The sequence below is a fragment of the Mesocricetus auratus genome, unplaced genomic scaffold (genome assembly GCF_017639785.1).
Source record: "Mesocricetus auratus isolate SY011 unplaced genomic scaffold, BCM_Maur_2.0 Super-Scaffold_100004, whole genome shotgun sequence".
Taxonomy (NCBI): Eukaryota; Metazoa; Chordata; class Mammalia; order Rodentia; family Cricetidae; genus Mesocricetus; species Mesocricetus auratus.
The window spans coordinates 38,806,331-38,830,825 of NW_024429189.1; the positions used below are offsets into that span (position 1 = coordinate 38,806,331).

Genomic DNA, 24,495 nt, shown 5'->3' on the forward strand with positions numbered 1-24,495 from the left:
AATCCAATGAGTGTGACCTGTCCTTTCCTCCCTAGCATAGTTGATTTTAGTCCTAATGATGCATTTCATTTTTTTTCCTAGATATCTGCTCATTTTGTGGTTGTTGGCCTCTCACATACCATAAATGGATAGGGGAAATATCCCAAAAGTCAAGATAAAAATAGAAGTATGTTTCTCTCAGCTCCTTTGAGGGCAGTTTAACGGCTTCCTGCATTGTTAAAGGATTTTTATGGTGACTAACTTATGGAGCTCATTTTTATCAGTTACCTGGCATCAGATGAGTTGACAGCAGAGGTAGAAATGAAGCTGTTTAAAGGACAAACTCATGCCTGAGGTCATGCCAAAGTGTGGGGCATATGTCCTTAAAGGGGGACAGGATCCACGGAGAAGGGAGCCCGTGGGGCAGACGATGGCTTGCTTCCATGAATAAACGGTGGTGATAGAACGCTATGATGTGATTGGCCCTGGTTTCAGAAGAGAACACACAAGGATATTACTCTGATAGAAATAGGCTTCTTTGTTACTTAGGGTTTCTATTGCTGTAAATAATATACCATGACCAAAAGCAACCTGGGGAGGGAGGGGTTTATTTCACTTTAAAGCTTATCTAGGGAAGCAGGAACTGATGCAGAGGCCACGGATGAATGATACTCACCGGCTTGCTCAGCCTGCTTCCTTACAGACCCACCCGTGGTTAACACTGTTCATAGTGACCTGGGTCCTTCTACATCAGCTATCAATCCAGAAAGTGGCTGCGTTTTCTGAGTTGAGGTTCCCTCTTCTGAAATGGCTGTGTGCGGTTGATGGAAGAGCTAGCCAGCATGGCTGCTGATAATAGCACAGATGCCGATGGTTTAACAGTAAATGTAAGGGAAGCTGCTACGCATTTCAGTGTTATGTCGTTGAGGCAGGCCGTTCATTCTGGAGCGTGGGGGAGTGGGTACAATAAAAGCAGAGAATGACAGTGTAAGTGGATAGGAAAAGAAAGAAGTGAGAAAGATGGCTAACCTTCTTAATGCATGCCTGGTCAAAGAGCAGCAGGAGTATAATGCCTGTCCTCTCTCCAGTGTACAGCAGGGGTGTGGTAACACGTCACTATACGTGTGCCCCTGGGTGGCAGTTTGTTGTGTGTGTCTGTCTCTCCAGTGCATAGCAGGGAAGCGACAGTGTGTCACCGTGTGTATCTTCCCCGTGTCACCGTGTGTATCTTCCCCGTGTCGTGTCACCGTGTGTATCTTCCCCGTGTCTCACATCAATTCATTTGGAAATACACTAACATAAGTTAATTATCAGCTTCGGAAATGCAAGGGAGAAGATGGATTTTATCTCTCTGACCTTTATCTCCTCAGACAACCTGCTCCTCTGGGTTATCTCTCTTCATGTCGTGTTTATAAAGTCATGAGACCATGACTAAACTCAGGAAGACTAGGTTGTACAGAATCAGGCAGCAGATGCCAAACAGCTGATGGAACAGAATTTCTCTAACGATTTTCTGCCAGTCATTTCTCAACAGAGCTTAAATGAACTGACCAATTCAATTAAAATTATATTTCCGGATCTTTCCTAGAAGGTCCCTAGTTCCCTGTGGGAACTCCTCAAGTTTGTTTTCTGTTCGTTTGCTCCCCCTACCCCACAAAAAACTCACAACAAAATCATGGCATGCAAACCTTAGTGCAGATTTGGGAGGATGGATTTTAATTCCAGGCACAATCCAAGGGCATTCAAAAGAACACTTGGCCCTTAGAGCTCCATTAAGAAACTTCCTAGGTAGAAGGGGCCCTCCAGTAATGATGGAGACTCTGTGCAAGGGACATGGGGGTTTGACCTTAAACCCAGCTGAGATGTCTTGAGTCAAAACCACACTGTTTCGGTTTAATATTAAATAATGCTGGTCCTGCTGGTACAAGCATTATCCAAACAAACTGTATGTTAGGATACATAATATGTAAGTTGAGTTGTAGTATTTATAAGTGCATGAAAACCTGGAAGCTTCATATGATAGAGAGTGGGCATGTGCTCAGATCCCAGGAACCTGGCTGCTGCATAAATGACAGAGAGCAGAAGTGTGCTCAGGTCGTAGGCACTTGGGTGCTGCATACATTGATAGAGAGTAGACTGTGCTGCAGATCCCAGGACACAGACATCAGAAAGAAACCTAGGTTCAGGGCAAAATTTCTTCTCTTTTTTCAAACTCTATCACCAATCAAAGTAATACTTCTGAAGAGAGATTCTGAAGAGTTATGTATTAAAATTGAAAGGCTTAAGGAGGGGATACACTGACTGTTAAGTCACTAAATGTCAGAAGCCTCTACCAAAGCGGTAAGTAATATGTTAATCTTCAGCTGACCCTGATACACTGTTTAGGGCAGAACTGGTGAAAATTGGATATTTTGAGGGAAAAAAAGAGATGGAATAAATTTCTAGGGAGATGCAAGAAAGACAGTAGCCTGAGGTACCTGGAGCCAGCCAAGCCACAGTGGTTTCAGGAAATGAGAAGCAAGTCCTTCCTAACTTTGAACTTGGCCTCACGATCATCTAGGCAACACGTGCCTTGGGAAGAACTGTCTGAGAACCAGAGCTTCGGTGGAGAAGGACCCTCCCCTCTCCTACTGTTGCTGATCAGTGGGACACTGAACTGCTCAGAACCTGTATGTTGAGATGACCCATTCAGAGGACATGCTAAACCTTCTTAATAAATCTGTCATCTGAGTGATGTTTTGTCATTGTATTGCATAGAAAGTTAGAGACTAGACATAAACATAGAGCCATAAGATTCCACAGAAAAGTCAGCCGCATGGTGGTGGCGAACGCCTTTAATCCCAGCACTCTGGAGGCAGAGGCAGGCGGATCTCTGTGAGTTCAAGGCCAGGCTGGACTGACAACCTCCAAAACAATACAGAGAAACCCTGACTCGTAAAAACAACAACAAAAAAATTCCACAGAAAAGTCTCCATAGCTATATGAAGCAAGAGAAAACAAATCAAGGAAAGTAAAAGGGATTTCCCATTTAAACAAGCAGTTTTGGGAAGGTGGAGCCATCCCATGACAGACACAGCATTGGGAGCTCTAGCATGGCTGGTTATGCTGTTTTGAACTCTGTGGTAGGTAGAGGTTCCTAGGTCTGAAAGGACGATGTGATTAGCCACCCCCACACCCTGGTAAGGGTCATGGAGTAGAGTGGGGGAAGTTCCAGAGATGACCCACAGGGAGCTCACCCAGAAGATGAGCCCTATAGGGAGCACACCCAGAGGATGAGCCCCACAGGGAGCACACCCAGAGGATGAGCCCATCCCTGCTTCTTTCATTGATCCAAAGAGGGAGACCTAAGCAAAGTATGCAGTCCACATGGTGTTTGAATCTAAATGTTCTCACTGGAGGTCAGAGGTAGATTATCACTTTTGTTGACTCCCTGGGCACAGCACTGAAGACAAGCAACATGGTAAGTTGTTCATCTCAAGAGTATGGTCTCAGGTGACCATTTTCTTTGGAGCTCATCAGCATAGTGCTGAAGAGTTTGAAGCCTTTTGAGGGGAGATGCCTTGGCTTGTATGTTAGGGACAGGGTGTGTGTGTTTGTTAGAAGAACTACACTTTTCCTTAGAGTGAAGGGAGTTTTAGACAACCCCTTGAGGAGGCTGGATACAGTCATGGTAGAAGCAGAACTCACCACTACAGTCTTGGCTTCAAACTCTCAGATCAGCCGCTGCCGGGAGTCGCTTGATGCATGCGGCAGGACTCATCCTGTATTGATCACGGTAATGAGGGGCTGTCATGTTAAATCCAGGCAAGTTCTAAAAAACCCATTTGGTAGGTGTTCTCCTTAGCCACTCTTAAGTCGTGTGATTAAATAGGGATTCTTCAAGTCTGAAACATGACATCTTGCCCTTGATTTAGAAGCTGGAAGAACAATACTTATCTTCAGCAGAAGCCGGGCTTCCAATCCTATTTATCTTTGTAGCATTATCAGGCATCCAGCAGATGTCAGTGTTACGGCCTGTGTTCGGATTTTAGGCTTTACTGAGTAATGTCTGCAGGGAAGCTCAGTTTGGGGGGCAATATTTATCAGTGGTCTAGTGACAGCTCCTATTACTTGGTTGTTGTGTACAGTATTAAATCAAATAACCCGTTTGAATATATTTTATGGAAGTAGCTTTGTTTATTAGCATGAAATTCAGAAAATTCTGGACTAGATGTTTCCTTATTTCACGTATAGAAAATACACAACTTAAATAAATAATAAAGAATGCATTATTTTTAATTCATTAATGCTACTTATATGCTCAACTTTCAGGGCTTAGGCATCTGAAAGGATTTTACTCAATTTTATGTCAACAAATATGTGAGTTGTTTTTTTTTCTAAAATTCTCAATCAATTAGTCACTAATACCAACTCAGTGACCTACAATTCTACTCAATCTATTTATCTAGAGTTAGTATCAGATCCTCCAAGTTTAGGGTTCAGCTCCACATGATCTACCACTTCAGACACCTGTTGGAAGCCCCAGGCTTCTTACACTTCTAAACTGGCTATAAAGTTACCATGACCTTATTCTATATCCTGATTAGTTGGTATAACTAGCTCTAGTTTTTATTGTTGTTGTTGTTGTTAGTAGTAGTAGTGTAACTAATAACTAGATCACATAATTCAGGAAAACATTTTACTTAAGGTGGCAGATTTATTATAAAGGTTACAACCCAGGCATAGCCAAATGAAAAATGGATGGGCAGTAAACAGTAAGGGGCTCATGTCCCCTAGGCATTTGCCAGCACCTCCATGGATTATCAATTTGGAAGTTCCCTGAACCTGTTTTGGGGTTTTGTGGACTTTACACATCATAACACACACACTCACACACTCACACACGTTCGCTCTTACACACACCTGATTAATTATTGGTCATTGGTGATTAACTCAGTGTGGAGCCCTAGGCCTTCCCGGAGTTTGTTGGGAGCAGGAGGGGACTAAGTTCTAAGACCTGTTTCCTCTTGAGTAGCCAGCTCCTCCCATTACAAGCCTTATCTAGAAGCCCACCAAATTTCATTTATTAACAAAAACACAGGTATGGGTGTAAGGCACTTGTTGCCTTAGCAAAGATCTGATCACCCAGACAATTTTGTAAACTCTTATGCTAGGAACTGGAGACAAAGGCAAAATATGCTCACTTCTTCATAAGTCATAATACCATGGTTTATTTCTGGTAAGTCTTTCAAAATATGTACTCACCTCATGCATTACAATCTGTAGCCCTGAGATCTCCTGGTAAGCCATCAGATGTCCTCCTAGATATTTTATAAAACCCTATACCTCCAAAGAGGTGAGAGAACATCTATTCTCCTGTTCTGAAGAAAGGCTCATCCCTGAATTTGGGAGCAGGGATTAATTACAGCAAAAGGCTAAAGAGCGAGTTAAAGGACAAAGAAAGTCATTTCCCTCTTGGTCACCACACCAGGTGGCAGAACAGTTTCATTGTATGTGGTCCTTCGATGGTCTAATGACGTGGCTGAGGCCAGGTTGCTGGGAGTTCCAGTCAGCAATGGTGAGAAAGAAAGCATGGAGGAGGCGTGCTCGATTCCCCTGGGCCTGGGACCCAAGGAGGTGCATGCTACTTGTTTCACTGTTAATGCTTAGCTTCAGGAAGGTTGGGGAAACCATGTGTGCACACCAAGAGGAAGACCAGAGTTTGATGGACAACTGTGGTACCGTCAACCAAAGGGTGAAGGATTCGTTACCCTTGGTTGGTGATGACCCCCAAGCATGGTTCTCCATGTCCTTTTCAGGAGGTGCATTCCGTGTACAGAATTCTGGCTGGGATTTTGAATATCGGAAACATTGAGTTTGCGGCTATTTCCTCTCAACACCAAACTGATAAGAGTGAGGTACCCAATGCCGAAGCTTTGGAAAATGGTAATTGATGCTTTCAATGCCTTCTTGTCTTTCGCTTCCACAGCTTTTCAAGAATCTGTAGACTATGATGCAGCGGTAACATCTTCCTGTTAGCTCTAGATGATCAACATTTCCCAGAGCATTGTGTGGTATAGCAGAATTCACTCCCATGTTACAGATGGTGGTTGTTCAGAAAAGCTGTTTGTGACAAGAAACTTACACAGTGGTTCTCCACCTTCACTGCTTTTCAAAACCATTTACAGTTTTTGCGAAGAAATGTAAAAGGTTGAGGCCCTTTATGAACCCATGGACTCAGCATCCGTAGGAGACTTTGAAAGTCCTACTAGCACCCATGATGGAAGAAAGGGTGAGGATTGTTGTTGTCTGCAAAACAACAGCTGGCTACAATACTGCAATCTCAAGGCTTGTGAAGAGGCAGGAGGATGCAGAATCTGAAGCCAGCCTAGGTTATATAGTGAGACCCTGTCCCCAGAGAAGTTGATTAAAAAACCCTTTTCGTGTTAAGTTATAACACTCTATTTAGGGTCATCACTACCCAATGCCTTTGGGACTGTCTATTCCAAATTATTTGATAAAAGACCTCTTCATCCTTAGCCCCTCCCACCCCTTTCTTGCTAAATACTTGTGAGGCACTTCCAGAATAGTTTGGGAGCCGTGCTCTCCAGTCCACAGGCTTCTTGGAGTTAGGGACCTTGCTTGTCTGGACGGTGAAGTACCTGCCTGGCACACGGTGGCTGCTGTAGGTGCCGGCTGGAACAGGCTATGGGCAGGGGTGACCTCAGGTTCAGGCTCACATTTACTCCTTGTTTCAGCTGCCTGTGTACTCTGCATCAGCCCGGAAGAGCTCCAGGAGGCCCTCACATCCCACTGCGTGGTCACCCGCGGCGAGACCATCGTCCGAGCCAACACTGTGGACAGGGCTGCAGATGTCAGGGACGCCATGTCTAAGGCCCTGTATGGAAGGCTGTTCAGCTGGATGGTGAATCGCATCAACACACTGCTGCAGCCAGATAAAAACATATGGCAAGTTCCCTGGGGAGCAGAGGCCTTGAGCCATCCATCAGCCCCTGGTGTCTCTTAGAGTTTGGAAGAGGGAACTTCAGACCTACTTGGGTTTTCTTTAGCCAAAGGGCTTTAGCTTTTGCCTTGAAAAGCATCAATTCAACCAGGAGAGTTGAAGCATTAATTCCTGAGAGAGTGACTGATGGAGCCAATGCAGGGGGAGGCGTGGGGAGCTAGGAGAGCCAGGTTCGAGTCTGACATCCACAGCTTCATCAGCTGAGTTCACTGCCACTTTTCATCTCTGTGGAAGCAAAGGCAACACGTCCTCCTTGGGAGTCTGGAGAAGTAAACGAGACTTTCTTTGAAACGTTAAAGCACAGACTCATCCTCCTGTTATTGTTTGTAGGACTCCTTTCCCTCCTCTGGGCCTTAGTGTTTTTATATACTGTAGAGGAATCAACACTGTTCAATTCTGAAGTCTCCTTCCAAGCAGGCTTTGGGGTTGGCAGATGGGCTATTATGTAGGAGATGCCATGGCCCCTTTGTGTGATCCGCAGAGGAGCTTCTGGGTAATTATTTTATGTATTTCTGAGGCAGAGCCCTTCTCTGTAGCCCGGGATGATTTCGAACTCCTGACAGCCCTGTCTTAGCCTCCCGAATGCCGAGGTTACTGGTATATGACATCATGCCTGGCTTTGCGTACGATTTCTTAAAAACATTTATTTATTTATTTATTTATTTATTTATTTATTATGTATCCAGCATATGTCTGTATGCCCGCAGGCCAGAAGAGGGCACCAAATCTCATTACAGATGGTTGTGAGCCACCATGTGGTTGCTGGGACTTGAACTCAGGACCTCTGGAAGAGCAGATAGTGCTCTTATCCTCTGAGCCATCTCTCCAGCCCCTTGAGTACGATTTTAAAGCATTCTATTTAGAGCATTCTTGTTTTCATTTTTTTAAGTATTTTTATTGAAAGTTTCAGACTGCTGCTCCTGAGGAGGCAGGAGTATTCTTTCCCGGAGTGGGTTGACCCACATGTCGGTGGACACAGGAACTTACACGCTCCTTGTCTTGAGATAGATGTAACTGGATGTGACTTCTCCTGACACATTTTCTTTCTCTCTCACAGCGGGGTGGAGGACAGGATGAATGTGGGCATCCTGGACATTTTTGGCTTTGAGGATTTCCAGAGGAATTCCTTTGAACAGCTCTGCATAAATATCGCCAATGAACAGATCCAGTACTACTTCAATCAGCACGTGTTTGCTCTTGAGCAGGTAGGGTTGAGTCGGAAGCTACGAGTATTGGAGGGGGGAGTGCTGCCAGGCTGCCCACAATTTGAAGCAAAACCAGCTTAGTCAGGCTGTCAGGTAAAAGACTACAGAAAAACCACTGGTGAGACAGTTCTGCCAAAATAAACAGCCTGGATTTAGTCTGGGGAAAATGAAAGGTGAAAGGTCCTGATTTCCACAGAAAAGTACATTCCCTCACTTGAGGGCAGCTGGTGACAGGCCAATTATTTAACTCTTGCTTCAAAATTATTCCCTGTATATTGTCAAACATGTTCCATCCTCTTCTGTTTGGGCTAAAGTGATCTGTAATGGTGTCCAAAAAGATACAGGGTGACCCTGAGCCTAAGACATGGGTTCTTATAGTCCACACTCACCATCATCGTCATCAGGTGCCCCAGCAGTGGAGGGGTGTCTCCAGGGAGGAGAAATACCTTGAATCTCTAGATATGGAAGTCTATTCCTCACAGAGTTCAATGGTAAATTCAATGGTCTGAGAAGACAGCAGCTCCAAGACGCCAGGCCCCTCCTCCTGCAGCTTTAGCCTCAGCAGTATTCTGTTCCTCCTGACCCATGCTGAAACCTAAAGACGCCCTTCTGTGCGAAAGTGACATGAAACAGAATGCTGCGAACAAGCCTGTGGGTGCCATAGACGTGGCATGGGGCAGGGAGGGGGACACGGAGGAAACACGTGGGATCTGGATATGTCTGCAGAACTTTCGTCAGCTGTTCACCTTACACAGAACCTGACTTCAGGGATGCCCAGAGTCCTGCCATTTATCTTCCCTGGGAAACACGGAGTTGCCTATTTATCTGGTCCTAAATGCTTCTTTAAGAAAAGAAAGAAATCACATAAACCCTAATTTTCTGTTCTTAGATTTGGTTTTAGCACTTTCCTGCCCGAATTTCTAAATAATTAGTTTCCTACTAAGTGACTGGGAGGTAGCATTTGCTGTTCTATAGCAGGCCATGTTTAAGTCACATTCAAGTGCACATTGTTGAGGCTGTAATATGTAGATTCTTTTGCTATGGCTGCAAACACATTCAGCTACTCAATACGGCCTGAACCAGAAACTCCAGGCTAAAAGTCCTGGTGGTACTGAGGGCAGTTTCTGGCCAGAGAGTCACGGTCTGTTTCCCTCCAGATGGAGTACCAGAATGAAGGCATCGATGCTGTCCTTGTGCAGTATGAAGACAATCGTCCGCTCCTGGACATGTTCCTCCAAAAGCCCTTGGGTCTTCTCGCACTTTTGGATGAGGAAAGTCGGTTCCCCCAAGCAACAGACCAGACCTTGGTTGGTAGGTACCTTTCAGGGAAAGGCGCACACTGAGAGAGGAACTTGGCACAAGGTAGGTGTCAGATGGCTGTGTTTCACGCTTTGAGAAGGAGTTTGCCCCTCTTGCTTTGGATACTTGGTGGGTTGTGAAAGTGAGAGCTGGAGAGATGGCTCAGAGCTTAGGAGAACTTCTTGGTCTTGCTGAGAACACGGGTTCAGTTCCCATCACTCATGTTGAGCAGCTTACAACCACTTTAACTCCACTCTCAGAGGCTCCAACACCATCTCCTGGCTTCCTCTGGCACCTACAAGCAAGCAGAAGCACACATTCACAAATAAATTTAAATTTTAAAAAATTAAGAATTGTTTTTTTAAATAATTGCAATGCCCTGGTAGAATTTGTGACTTAAATCTATCACCACTCCTATGCCCTCCCTGTCCTTGTATTACTGCCAGCACACATTATTTCCCTATGCTTATATCATCTTATACCTTCCCCTCCCTGGGTGCTCAGACTCAGGACTTTCTGCTCCCCTTTTTATACTTCATCTTAGCACCAAAGCTGAGAAGTGATCCTTCGTATCCTCTTTGCAAACATGTGTCATATCTTCACCAGGGTTCCTATCTACCTCTAGTCCCAAGTAGCTCAGGAGCCCTGTGTTCCCAGACTCACAATGCCCTCTCTTCTGTAGACATTCCTGCTGGTTTAGTCTTTTTAAAGCCATGTTTCCTTAGGTTGCTGGTATCTTCTGGATAGAGATGTGCACCTCCTCCTGGTATCTAAAGTCTTCACATCCATCTATCAATCTATCAATCAATAAATCTTCTCTCATCTATCTATCTATCCGTCACCTATATATCATCTATGCCCCTATTGTTCTATATCTGTCTATTATCTACTATCTATCATCTGTCTGTCATCTATGTATCATCTATGTATCTTTCTATATTTATCTATCATCTACCTATCCATCTATCTATAATCTATCTCTATCTATCCATCTCATGTGGAGGAGGTAGTCAGAGGACAACTTGTAGGAGTTGGTCCTATCCCTCTACTTTGTGCTTGAACTTGGGTTGTCAGGATTGGTGGCAAGTACCTTTAATGGCTGAATCATCTTGCCAGTCCATATCCAAGTTCTCTATCTCTCCCACTTCCTGCCCCCATCTTATGGGAGATGTTATTCTGTATATGTTTCTCTTATTGGTTGATGAATCAAACACTGTGTGGCTAGTGGCCAGGCAGGAAGGATAGGTGGGGCTACCAGACAAAGAGAATTCTGGGAGGTGTAGGCAGAGAGGAGTCATGATGTGAGTCCAGGAAGAGAGGACACAAGTCAGGCGTTCTCAGGTAAGGTAAGACCATGTTGAAATACACAGATTAGTAGTTATAGGTTAATAATTAAGACAGAGCTAGTCAATAAGAAGCGCAAGATATTGGCCAACAGTTTTATAATTAATATAGGTCTCTGAGTATTCATTTGAGGCAAGGCAGCTGCAGAACTGGGCGGGAAATCCACGACACTCATCCACATCCTTCATGATCTTTTTTTTTTAAGAGTCTGCAGCTTCAGTGAGCTTTGTCCTTTACCTGTGTTGTGATGTTAGAAGCCCTTGGGTCCCAGTTCCTTATCTGCCTTTACTACCTAGCATAGTTCCTCACACTGAGCTCCAGTCATGTTCACAGTGATATAAACATTGTTTGTAGGGCAGAGTAGAAAGTTTCAAGCCCTTTCCTTGAATGAAAATTGATACATGGGAGACTCACTTCAAAGTGTCGAAGTTGTCAGCACCAATGGTTTTCTCTTATCTGTACATTGTCCAAATAAAGTTAATCTGGGGTTATCTGCCCTCCTAGCTGATCTGCATGATTCCAAAGCTACTTGTCAGGGTCTGAGATTGTCTTGGGTGTCCATATTTGGAATTTCTTAGAGATATGGAGGGAATGTGGCATCTTAACAGCTAAAGGAAGGAAAGATGGGTCATGTCTGTCTGAGTGGGGCTTGTTGGGGCTGGTCTGTGTTTCTGGCTAGAGGGGCAGATTTGTGTTTCAAAGAGCAAACAGTTTCCATGGTGACTCTCCAATGTGAAAATTCATATAAGTAAAATTTTGAAATATTTTACTTAATATTCATAGGTCCATTTGGTATGTTTGGGTCAAATCTATCCCCATTCCATCCCCTCCCATTCTCCCCTTGCTCCCCTCTACCACTGCTTTCCCTTTTCAACTTCATGTGCTTGAGCAGCCCTCTCCACTCTTATACCCCTGAGTCCATGTAGGTCTACATATGCATGACTGTGGGTCCATCTCTTGGAGCGTGGGTAACCACTCAGGGCCTGCATCCCTGAAGAAAGCTGGCTCTCCCTCCCTCTAGCAGCCATCAATTGTCAACAGCTCCTCATCGAGAAGTGGAACCTCATGGGTCCATCCCCCAGACTGAGATCTGGGCTTGATTTAATCTTGTGTACGTCTTGTGAGCTGTGACATAGACAGACTGCATGTTGGAGCTGCTGAGAGTTCATGTGCAACCCCACTGTCACACACAGCAAATACTGTTTTCACTGCAGATGTCTGCTCCTTTTGACTCTTTCCACCCCTTCTGTGATAATCCCTGGTGTGTGTGTGTGTGCGTGAGAGAGAGAGAGAGAGAGAGAGAGAGAGAGAGAGAGAGAGAGAGAGAGAGAGAGAGAGATGCCCCATTTAGAGATGAGCACTCCAATCTCCTCTTCTCTGCACACAGATAAATTTGAAGATAACCTACGGTGCAAGTTCTTCTGGAGGCCCAAAGGAGTGGAGCTCTGTTTTGGCATTCAACACTATGCTGGACCGGTGAGAGGGACAGGAGTTATGGGACACCAGAATGACAAAAGACTTGTGTCCCCACGGGGATGCTCACTAAACTGCTTATAGACTTCACTCTCCTTTTAATTCTAATCACAATTCCCAAGTGTCCTCAGTGGTGCTGTTTGTAGATGTGGTGGCTCACGGAGCTACCGCCCACTTCTGCCTGAAGGCTGGCCCAGAACAGACAGCTCTCTAGACAGGAAGCATGCTGCAGCCTTTGCAGGGTTTCATGGTAATTGTTCACATTCTGAAGTCATTGAAGTGTAGGTGATATAGGACAGTTGATAACACAGTGGGGCTGTTGTTAGCACTGTCGATGTGTCTATGGGCTGCTAGTAATGTCCAGTGAAAGGGCACAATCTCACTCACCCAGATGTGTTTTTACCACATGAGGTAGAACTCCTGTTTCTCATGCAATGGTTCTATCTTGACTCAAGTCCTTGAAGCTGACTGGTGACTAATTCAGGAAACTGTCCAGTCTTATAGCCGACAGCTCGCTGCTGTGTTTCTCCCAGATACACCAAATGAATTGTGACCCGTTTTTAAGAGGTTTTACTGAGACCTTAGATCCAGAAAATGGGTGGGGTTCAATGAATGGTATTTGAGATTATTCTATTGATGTGTGATGTGTCTGAATTATCTTCCATATTTGTAACCTAAACTGAAAGCAAACTTGCCTTCCTTACCCCTTATGCCTCTCTGTCTTGTCCTCTTCCTGTTACCTCACTCTGCCTTTACCGCATTCTCTTTTTTTCTCCTTCCTAGGATCCTTTTCTCTCTGGTTTGTGAATTCTGTGCTGAATGCATTTACCACTTATCTTTGGTTATGAAGAGACACCATGATCAAAGGAACTTTTAAAAGAAATCATTTAATTGGGAAGTTTTTTAAGTTTCACAGGGTGTGCCCATTATGGCAGGGAGCATGGTGGCAGGCAGAGAGAGAGAGAGAGAGAGAGAGAGAGAGAGAGAGAGAGAGAGAGAGAGAGAGAGCCCACCCCCAGTGACATACTACTCCAACAAGGTCACACCTGCTAATCCTTTCTCAGGAGTCCACCAAATGGGGACCCAAACTTGCAAGTATATAAGCCTGTGTGGGGCATCCTCATTCAAACCATCACACCACTCCAGGGATTTGTAGAATATCCCTTAAAACACCTCTAAGTTAGATTCCCTTGTTGCTGAGAACCAAGAACCACCTAGACTCTTTGAGTGATTGCTCAGATCCCATGAGTACTTTGAGAGGCAGTGAGGGTGTGGTGGTCATGAGCTAAAAGCCCATCAGTCTCAGGATGATAAGGACCCAACACTTAGCCCCTTGCTAAGCTCTTGCTCACCTATCAGTAGAATGAGGATGGATGTTTCATAATGATCGCTCAGTATATTTTAACAGTTTTTCTGATGTGCTATATCTTCAGTAGGACCCTCTTCTTCAAAGATAACTGAACAAGAAGCTGAGATAAATTGCCCTGTCAGAAGTACAAGTTCTCCCTTTTATTTGGTGCTCTGTAGTCAAAAGGCTGAGTATAAGAGGATGTTTATAACCAGTGCGGGGCAATGACTACCCAGACGACCTGCCAGTGTCACTAGCCATAGTTAGTTGCCTTAGTTAACTTGTACATTTTGCTGTCTGTTTTCCAGGTATTATATGATGCTTCTGGGGTTCTTGAGAAAAACAGAGACACTCTCCCTGCTGATGTGGTTATAGTCCTGAGGACGTCTGAGAACAAACTTCTTCAGCAGCTGTTCTCAATCCCCTTAACCAAAACAGGTACCTGGGAACCCCCAAAAGCATCAATCTAGACACCTGTGCGAGCCAACACAGTGTCTTCTAGTCAGTGTCTGAATGTCTGCACCACCAACAAATTTTCTTAAAGATTTACTTTGTTTTAACAACCTGTGTGTTTTGCCCATGTGTGTACCTACTCACTGTGTGCATGCCTGGTACCCACAGAGGTCAGAAAGTGTATCAGATCCCCTAGGAGTCATGGATGGTCACGAGCTGCCCAGCAGGCACAGGTGTCATCTGGGCTGCCTTCTCCGTCCTCCTCTCACAGCTCTGCTCTCGAGGGATTTACATTTTTGAGACTGTTTAGACACAACTGTGGGTGTTCTTAACGAATGAGAGAGAGAGAGAGCTCTTTTAAATCTGTCCTGCCCTCTTTCCTCCTAAAATCCTTGTCAACCATGTCTCTCACCTGGGACCTTTGCAAGGTAGAATGAACTGTCACTGTGTCTGATTTATAGATGAATATATAATATGCAGAGTGATGAAAATCCTGTCTAAGGCAGAACAGAAAGCTGGTCTACAGCCTGTTCTTCATCTTAACTTGATGTATCTTCCATCAAACATGCTTCTATGGTACCTTGTGCCCATCGAGAGTCTCTGCCAGCTTCCTCCTTAGATGCTTCTTGGCTACAGGCAGGATTGGTTCATACAGACACCTGGGTTCCTGAGGGCAGGTGTGGGCAGAGCTGCCTGGTGTTTCCCCGCTGAAGGCTCCTCTGCAGCTGGTTTCTGGGCAGATGATTCCGTTAGGAACAGGGTGAATCGTCTCTGAGATAAGATCTTCCTGGAGGACTCCTCAGCTGGCAACTGCAGTCTCCCATAAACACGAATGATGACTTGTCAAAATCTGTTTGGAATTTTGGAAATTTACTCTTTCAGCCTGCGGCTGAAGAGAAACGAGTTCATAGTTCTAAGCACTAGGTGGCCCCATGTGGAAGGTTAAAGCCTTCTGCTCTCCGAGTCACCCAAAATTGCAAGGAAACCCAACATAAACTTTCTTATTTCCTGATTTAACGTTTGAATGGTCTTTCAGAGAGCTTATACCTCAGTGGCCCTCGACCTTCTTAATGCTATGATCTTTTAATACAGTTCCTCATGTTGTGGGGACCCCTAACCATAAAATTATTTTCATTGCTACTTCATAACTTTAATTTTGCTATGAATGGTGATGCAAACGTCTGATACGCAGGATATCTGACATGTGACCTCTGGAAGGGCTGTGTGTAACAGGCTTCTTCTTTGGGACCACCAACCAGCTCCCAAATCATGGCACAGAGGTTTATTTTTGGTTATAAATTTTGGTTATGCTTGCTTTGGCTAGCTTTTTTTTCCCTTTAACTTAAACAAACCTGTTTCTCTTCATCTATCTTTTTCCCCGGGGGCTTTTTACCTTTTTTTCTGTGCGTCCTACTCCGTGTCTGGGTGGCTGGCAGGCGTCGCCCTCTCTCTCTCCCTCTTTCTCTCTTCTCTTCTTCTCCCCAGCCTACATTCCTCATGCAATTCATTCTCTCTGCCTGCCAGTCTTGCAAATGCTTTTCCTTCCCAGCTATTGGCCATTCAACTTTTTATTAGACCAATCAGGTGCCTTAGACAGGCAAGACGAAACAGCAACATATCTTTACATAATTAAACAAATGCCGCATAAACAAATGTAAGACATCTTTACCTAGTTAAAATATTCCATAGTAGTTGTGACTCACAGGTTGAGAACTGCTGTTGTAATTGTTTCTGAATTTTGCCTAGAAATGGAACCCCACATCACCTGAGTAACAAAAGTAGGGGAAAAAATACTAGAAACCAATGTGACGTCCTGGAGAGCTTCTCTGTGTTTTTGTGCTTTTGAATTTTGTACTATACTGCTAATTTCTTTTAAAATCATAAAGTCATTTTCTTCACATTTTGAATATCATTAAGAAGCTACACATGAACATCAAAATTAGCAAGCAAGAGTCTGCTTGCTTTCTGTATTTATTCATGCAAAAACGCATTCAGAAAAATCTGCTAAATAGTGTCTATTGCGACAACAGGGAGCTACAGCAGAGTCAGTACAGTGTGCTACTGGAGAAACTAGAACTTTTGTGTGTCTTCGCTTTCTATCTGGAATTGGGCCCCAACTTATTACCGTATAATGATAATTGTACTCAGACCTCCATTCAAAAGTGATGATGTGTCCTGCACTGAGTGACAAATGAAATGGCCCAGTGGTTAAGAGCACTGGCTGCTCTTGTACAGGAACCAAGTCCCATCCCCAGCACCATATGGAGGCTCAGAACTGTCTGTAACTCCAATCCCAGGAGATCTGATGTTAATGAAGTTTATAAAATCTGAAGCATCCGTATGGTATCGTGTGTGTGTGTGTGTGTGTGTGTGTGTGTGTGTGTGTCTGTCTGTCTGTCTATTACTGTAGTACAGTCTTTGAAGGTAATTCTCCTGTTTTCACTGAAGTTGAAAGCATTTGTTTATGGTCGTGCTTGTCTCTTTACAGGGGGAAGTGGCTATAAATTGCTGCTTGAGACAAATAAGGCCCCAATTATTCCTGCAAAATAATACCAGTGCTTAAAAACCCAGCTTAGGTCATTTATATTTACCCTGCTTCAAAACCTAGATAAATGGCTCAGAGGTCAAGAGTACTTACTGTTCTTGTAGAGGCACCAAGTTCCAGTCTCAGGCCCCATATGGTGGCTCAGAACTGTCTACAATTCCAGTCCCAGGCGATCCAGTGCCCTCTTCTGACTGCCACAGGCACCAGGCACACACATAGTGCACAGACATGCATCCAGGCAAATCACTCGTCCATATAAAATAAAATAAATAAATTTTTTATAGCAACCAACACACACATGGCTCCCTACGTGGTACTGGTCATGCTCCGATGCCCCGGCTTCCTGTCTCAATGGTGGTGGTGGACACTTGCTTCATAGTAGTCATTATGCCAGGAGCCTATGCTTTGCACACTCTTCCATCCGCATTCTATTTCACAGTATTACGGCCTTTTGCCAAAAGCTAAGGAAAGTCCTTTAAAATTCAAAGGAAAACTTTAATTTCATTATCCAAGAATTCCTCCCAGCTAAACTCAGGTTTCCTGGGAGTTAGACTAACGCTGTCCTTTGCTTCCGAGGTCAGCCATCAGAAGGCCCCAGGCTGGCTTTCTTGCCCCTTCAAGGGAGCCTCTTCCCTGGGTTGCCAGGCAGGTAATACTTCCTTCATTAGTGGATGTAGAGTAGATGCATTGGTTTAATTTCTTATCAAGATTGAAAAGATAAACATGTGGCTCTGTGTACAGCTTTGTAGCATCCCAAGACAATAATGATGAATACCAGAGACAACCAACTCATAAAGAGAAAAGATGGGTGCTTTTGCTTTTAACATTAAGGGGTTCAGTGTGTGATCAGTTGGCTCTGCTGGTTCGGGTCTCAGGAAGCAAATCCTGGCAGGTGTAACTGGTGGAGCAAATCTACCTTGGTCCTGAGAAAGAAAAGACACCTCCAGGGATCAGAAGGTCACTCACTAGTCCCAGACTTTTAGAGGCTGCATCACCTGCTAATGGTTACCACGGTTGGAGACCATGCATAGCACATGTACTTTGGGGAGACATCCAAGCCACCACAGTAATCACATGTGAAATTCGAGATAGTAACCATTCTCCTAATGCCCACTTCAACTTTGTTGTTCACAGACTGCTAAAAGAGATGACTGAACATGCACAGTGAAATTGTGAGGCCTGGCATGGCCAGGAGTCAGGGTCACTCCTGGGTTCCCTAGCACCAGCCTTGTTTGGTGGGAAAGATGCCTATGCTGAGGGAGGCTCTCATTCCGAGGTTCCTAGTCAACATTGGGTAAACAGAGGCAGCCATAGTCAGCATGGACTCTCCTTCAGCACGCTGACATGACCACACTTTTGTCTGCAGATGAACCATTTCAGACATGGTAATATCTCCTTCATAACTCCTTCCTGTTGTCAGAAGCTCTAAGGTGGTGTCTGGGTAAAAGTTTGGTGTGGCTCCAACTTTTGAGCTGGGACTTTGAAGCTGAGTGATCCAGGCAGAAGACCATTAAAAGGAAGAAACTCAGACACAGCATCTGAGCATGCTTTCCCGGCTGTAAAATGTCCTGCTGTCTATTAGAAAACAGGTGGGGGGGGTTGGGGGGGGAGTGCAAAGGCTGTGGGAGGGAGAAGAGGTTTAAAAAGAACTTGAAAGACGTCTCTACATGTGAATCATAAACTCTGACTTCCGAATAGTAGTTTGGAATCATAAAGGAGTTAAGAACTTGGGAGAAACTGGAAGGGAAAAAAAAGTAACCAAGAAGGAACATTCTGTAACTTCAAAGACTGGACCAACTTCAACGCCCAGAGCTGAGTTCTGCCTTCTTCTGAGGTCACACACATCTCTCCTTGTTACCGGGGTTGAGGTGAAAATCAACACTCTCACTCAATTTGCTTCCACAGGCTGTCCTCTGTATTTGGGGGGGGGACGATGAGCAGCCCCTCCCCATCTTATAAATCTTTGAGTTATGTTCATAGCTTCACCGCTCAGGTCTTAAAGTCTGCAACTCCCAAATTAATGGCATTAAGCCCTGAAGAGGGCACCAGAGGGTCACCCTCTCTCCCAGTTCCCCCTTCTCCCTCCAGTGTGATCCCCTGCTCTGACAGTTTAGCAGATGGGTCTGGAAGAGGATCTGAAGGAAGTGACAGTCTCAGGGCCACACACAGCACAGTGCTTGGTTCTTCCTGAAGGGGAGACCCGGATGACTTGTCCCATGGTGAGGAGGAGGCTACAGAACCAGCTCCTTTTCACACAGAAGAGACACTCTGCATCCATTTTAACTTGAGAGTGGAGTGTACCTCCAGTCAACATAGAATCACAAAATTAGCAAAAATGTCAAGATCTGGCTCCATGCATAAGTACTTTCTAGAAGGAGTAGAAGAAAGTCTTAGCAAGAGCAGTCAAAGACAAGTAGTATTATAGTACTAAATTTTAAAAAAATGTATAAAGCATGACAAAAAATAAATTGTGAATAATTCTGAGTAGGTGTGTAAATCAGAAGTGAACAATACAAGCTTTCAATCTACACAAGTAAAAATAGAGAGGAAGAGTTTGTGATTCAAATGTAGAGACATCTTTCAAGTTCTTTTTAAACCTCTTCTCCTCCCTCCCCCAAGCCTTTTACATTTCCCCCGAGCTTGCCATCATAGGGAGAAGGTTGTAGGTTAAGAGGAAGTGATGTCTTTGGCTAAAGAAAGGCTTCTTGGAAGAGGTTGTATTATTGTTTTGTTTTGTTTTCCAACAAGAAACTAGGGCTGTCTGAGAACGATGAAGCATCCTCCTGAAGCCAGAGACTGTAGGCCTCTAGGGAGAGGGAGTGGAGTAGATGACTAAGTAAACAAGATGCCACTATAGGACTTCAACACAGAGGGATGTGTGAGGAGGACGCAAGATGGAAAACGATTGGCAGAGGGCTCGGCCAGGCAGCCTCATAGTGCTGGTCTGAATTGCTGGAGGTCCCTGGGCAGAACCCTCCAGGATGAGAGGTGTGGGGAAGGGCTGGCTGGGGGGAGGCACCATTCATTCATACTGTTACACACAGACTCTGTCCTTTCGTGCACAGGCTCTATCAGATCACAGCTCTCTAGGCTGACTTCTACTCCCCACTCCCGTGCTCCCCAATACACCTTCCTTCCTCTCCTGCCTCCAGGTTTACTCTTCAGAACTCAGTGGCAGCATTTCCGGGGGGGGAGTCCGGGTTGGGTGAAGTGTTTGACCCCTCTGGAATGTGAGCTGCTGGAGACAAGAGAAGGACAGTGCCTCCTCCCAGCTGCCAGAGAGGAGCTGGCACGCTGGGGCTCTGTGAATGACATTTCCTGGTAGTCCCGAGAGTGCTTGAAGCATCAGAAATGAGGATGGTCTGTGATTTACCGTGCTGCCTGCCTACCAGAGCTGTGAGCTTCAGAAGGAACTCCACTCAGAACTCTATATTCCCAGTCTAGAGACAAGTGTGAGGCCCTCTAGCACTCACGGGGAGGGCAGATGTGACTACAGTTGCCCGCATTTGCATCTGAAAGTGATTTTGGCGCCTCCCAGGGAGGAAAACATCATGGGGTCTTTCCTTGGAGGCCCAGGCCAGATGGGTGCAGGAAAGCACAAGCATAATGGAGCACAGTGTCCTGGACCCATGGCCTAGGGATCCCTGTGACTCGATGGACCTGAGCACATACCCCAGATCACTGCTCAGGGGCTATCTGGGAAAGTTGGTGTCTGCTGTGAGTCAGCTTAGCTACCATCCTACTGCCATGTGACTGTTTCCTGCATCACTCTGAAATCTGTGAAGGAAGCACCCTTTGTGTTTAAGTGGTAGTTCAGTTTAGGGCCATTTCCTTTTATTTATTTAATGATCCTGGCAAGTTTAGCAACTTTGGTTTTTTTGTTTTGTTTTGCTCTTTTTTGTTTTTGTTTCTCAAAACATGGTTTTTCTGTAGCTTTGGCTGTCCTGGAACTCTCTCCACATCCTCTCCAGCATAAACTGTCATTGGTGTTTTTTATTTTAGCCATTCTGACAGGAGTTAAGATGATATCTCCAGCCGGGCGTTGGTGGCGCACGCCTTTAATCCCAGCACTCGGGAGGCAGAGGCAGGCGGATCTCTGTGAGTTCGAGGCCAGCCTGGTCTACAGAGTGAGTTCAGGGACAGCCTCCAAAGCCACAGAGAAACCCTGTCTCAAAAAACCAAAAAAAAAAAAAACAAAACCAAAAAGATGATATCTCGGTGTTGTTTTGATTTGCATTTCCCTGATGGCTAAGGATGTTGAGCACTTTCTCAAGTGTCTTATGGACCCACACACCTATGAACAACTGACTTTTGACAAAGAAGCTAAAATTATACAATGGAAAAAAGAAAGCATCTTCAACAAAAGGTGCTGGCAAAACTGGATGCTGGCATGTAGAAGACTGCAGATAGATCCATATATATCGCCATGCACAAAACTTAAGTCCAAATGGATCAAAGACCTCAACATAAATCCAGCCACACTGAACCTCTTAGAAGAGAAAGTAGGTGGTACCCTCAAATAAATTGGTACAGGAGACAGCTTCCTTAACATAACACCAGTAGCACAGACACTGAGATTGACAATTAATACATGGGACCTCCTGAAACTGAGAAGATATTCACTAACCCCACATCTGGCAGAGAGCTAATTTCCAAAATATACAAAGAACTTAAGAAGCTAGTCACCAAAACACCAAATAATCCAATTAAAAAGTGAGGTATAGAACTAAATAGATAATTCTCAATAGAAGAATCTAAAATTTGCTACTTATTTCGTATTTCAATAGCTCACACTGGAGCAAAGGTCCCACAGCCCTTACAGTTTATTAATTTATTCTTCTATAAAATCTGTTTATAGTATAGCATTCAGGTCACTCTCCTCTCGCCTTCATAAAAGCTAACCCTCAGGACTCCTTAAAGAAAATAAACTAGAAACAAAGCCTTCATAATTTTAATCTCTTTACTTAGATGTGGATCAAAACTTCACACCCCAGCCCATCCCTCAGGAATTCAGGTCATGTTAATAGAAACTATTCTTTCACTTCAGAACCCAAGACCATCTTCTAACAGTCTGGCCCATATGTCGGATACATATAAAGTTAATCAGTTTGCTTTGGTGCCAGTGTGTGCAAAGCGAAGCTGTAAACCCCAGCTGTGCAGAGTAACAATTATGAACTTTACTGGCTTACACATGTGAGGCACCAGTAAATGAAATTAAATGTTGCTTAACTGAACTTGCGGGTAGGAGGTTGGGAGGGAGGGACCGCTGAGACTTTATTAGGATCCAGTGTTAGTAGAGTGAGCTCCATTCTCAGTTCACAGGGTTAGTTCACATGATAAGGAAACCAGATGAGCTGTCTTCCAGTTGATGAGGTTAGGCTTAACCATCACAGCTGGTTTCTGGTAATCATCGGGATATATTTGACTGATCTGATTTCGTCTGTAAGGACCCCCCAACCCCCAGTTGAGATCCTCTAGGACAGTGCTTTCTAATGCTGTGACCCTTTAATACAGTCCCTCATGTTGTGGTGACCCCCAACCATGGAATTATTTCATTGTTACTTTATAACATTGCTGCTGTTATAAACCACAATGTAAATATCTTAGAGTTTCTATTGCTGTGAATAGACACCATGACCATGGCTACTTTTATAATGGAAAACGTTTAATTGGGGTGGCTCACTTACAGTTTCAGAGGTTCAGTCCATTATCATCACAATGGGATGTGATGGCATTCAGGCAGACATGGTTCTGGAGAAGCAGCTGAGAGTCCTACATCTTGCAGGTAACAGGAAGTGGTCTGTCTCAATGGGTGTGGCTTGAGTATGTATGAGACCTCCCAGCCCACCTCCACAGTGACACACTTCCTAAACAAGCCCATACCTACTCCAATAAGACCACACCTCTTAATAGTGCCACTTCTTTTGGGGGCCATTTTCTTTCAAACTGCCACACAGGATATCAGATAAGCGACCCCTGTGGAGGTTGCAACCCACAAATTGGGAACCACTGATCTAGAAGGCATAGGGTACAGTCGGTTCCATTAATTTCATTAGTCATGCCGGGCGTTGGTGGCGCATGCCTTTAATCCCAGCACTCGGGAGGCAGAGGCAGGAGGATCTTTGTGAGTTCGAGGCCAGCCTGGTCTACAGAGCGAGTTCCAGGACAGCCTCCAAAGCCACAGAGAAACCCTGTCTCGAAAAACCAAAAAAAAAAAATTTCATTAGTCATTCAGTGGTTTGCCTATAACATCAAAATGCCTTAAGCAACCACAGTTGAATTCAGACAGGCGAGGAGCTGCCTGGCAGTTGCTGCTCAGTGCTCTGACCTTGAGCAAGAAGCTTCAGTACCCTTTGCCTCAGTTTCCTTCCTTTGTGCCCTGATGAGATGGTTTGTGGTGTTGCTGTACTAAGTAATTTTAGATGCTTCATGTAGTGTATACCACATTGCAAATACTCAATAAATATTAGTAGTTATGTGGAGAAAAATAATCCAGTCTCCACAGTTATTTCCTTATTCTTCAGAAATTTTAAAGTAAGCAATAAATACTACACAGTACTAGAAATCCTGTCTGTGTTGTTGATAGGTTATAATTTCTAGCTCATGAAAATTGTACCTTCAGAAGCTACACAGGGAAAGAATAAAGTAAGCTCTGAAACCTTAAATCATCCATTTATTTGCATCTTATTTCCTAATTAATTGTCCATCTCAACACTAATGAGGCTCTGGGCAATAAGAAAAAATGGGTATTCCATAAAATTCTACCTAACTGGAACCCTTAATTGATAGCATTTTCATAAATCTCAAAATGTGTGATGGAGAGAGAGGCACAGCATTTAACATCAACTAGAGCTTGAACCAGAACCTCCAAGGTCTCACACGGCTTCCATCAACCTCCCCGTGCTGCCCACACCTGCACCTCCGTTGCAACTTCAACTCTGTTAACTATGAACTGGACAGGCTCAGCAAGCATCAGTCCAGCTCTCTGGATGATAAAATCCAGGTAGGAAAGCACGGAAGTGACCCAAGTCTTCTTAGCAAGTGGCAGGTCTGAGACACACCGCAGGCAGTTTGACCTTGGTTCTCACCGCCCCCCACACCCCGAGACAGGGTTTCTCTGCCTAACACCCCTGCCATCCTGGAACTCACTTTGTAGACCAGGCTGGCCTTGAACTCACAGAGATCCATCTGCCTCTGGATCTCACATTTTTAACCACTGCCCCTCTGCAATGCAGGTGTTACAGAGCACAAGCAAAGAATCTGAACTATGAAAAGGACATGGCAGGGAGCTCAAGACACATGGAGGGAAGTGAGATGCGCTGTAGGCTCTGAGGACTTTGAGTGTCATCTAAATAAAATGCAGTGCCACACAACCCATTTACATGTACACTCACATGTATTTATTGTTTGCTATGAGGTAGGCATATAGAGCTAAGCTCTGGGTATAGAGTGAAAACAAAACGAACTTTAGTGCTTGCCCCAGGAGCTTAGAAGCAAAGAAAAGTCAAGTATTCCATGTTAATTAGTTGCCTGAGTAGTTTTCAGTGTGCCATCATTTATTTATTTATTTATTTGTTTGTTTGTTTGTTTATGTGCATTGGTCTTTGGCCTGCATGTCTTCGTAGGGAAGTTGGAACCATTGGAACCTGAGTTACAGATAGTTGTGAGCTGCCTTGTGGGTGCCAGGAATTGAACACAGTTCAAGAGAAACCAATGCTCCCAACCATCTCTACAGCCCTCAGTGTGGAATCATTAAGAAACATCTTTTTGGCTTTGGTGATAAGATGTCAAGAAATATTTAAACTAGAAGTATGTTCATTCATATCTATTACTATTCACAATTTTG

General features: G+C 44.5%; 1 protein-coding gene across 1 annotated transcript in view; it reads left to right on the forward strand.

Annotated features, from left to right (window-relative positions):
• Positions 1–24,495, forward strand: part of Myo3b (myosin IIIB) — a 314,924-nt gene that overhangs the window by 142,037 nt on the left and 148,392 nt on the right. The window contains exons 16-21 of the mRNA XM_005065170.4: positions 5,778–5,904; positions 6,717–6,927; positions 8,040–8,187; positions 9,345–9,498; positions 12,218–12,306; positions 13,960–14,089. Of these exons, the coding sequence (XP_005065227.1) occupies positions 5,778–5,904; positions 6,717–6,927; positions 8,040–8,187; positions 9,345–9,498; positions 12,218–12,306; positions 13,960–14,089 (859 nt within the window). The remainder of the gene's footprint in view (positions 1–5,777; positions 5,905–6,716; positions 6,928–8,039; positions 8,188–9,344; positions 9,499–12,217; positions 12,307–13,959; positions 14,090–24,495) is intronic.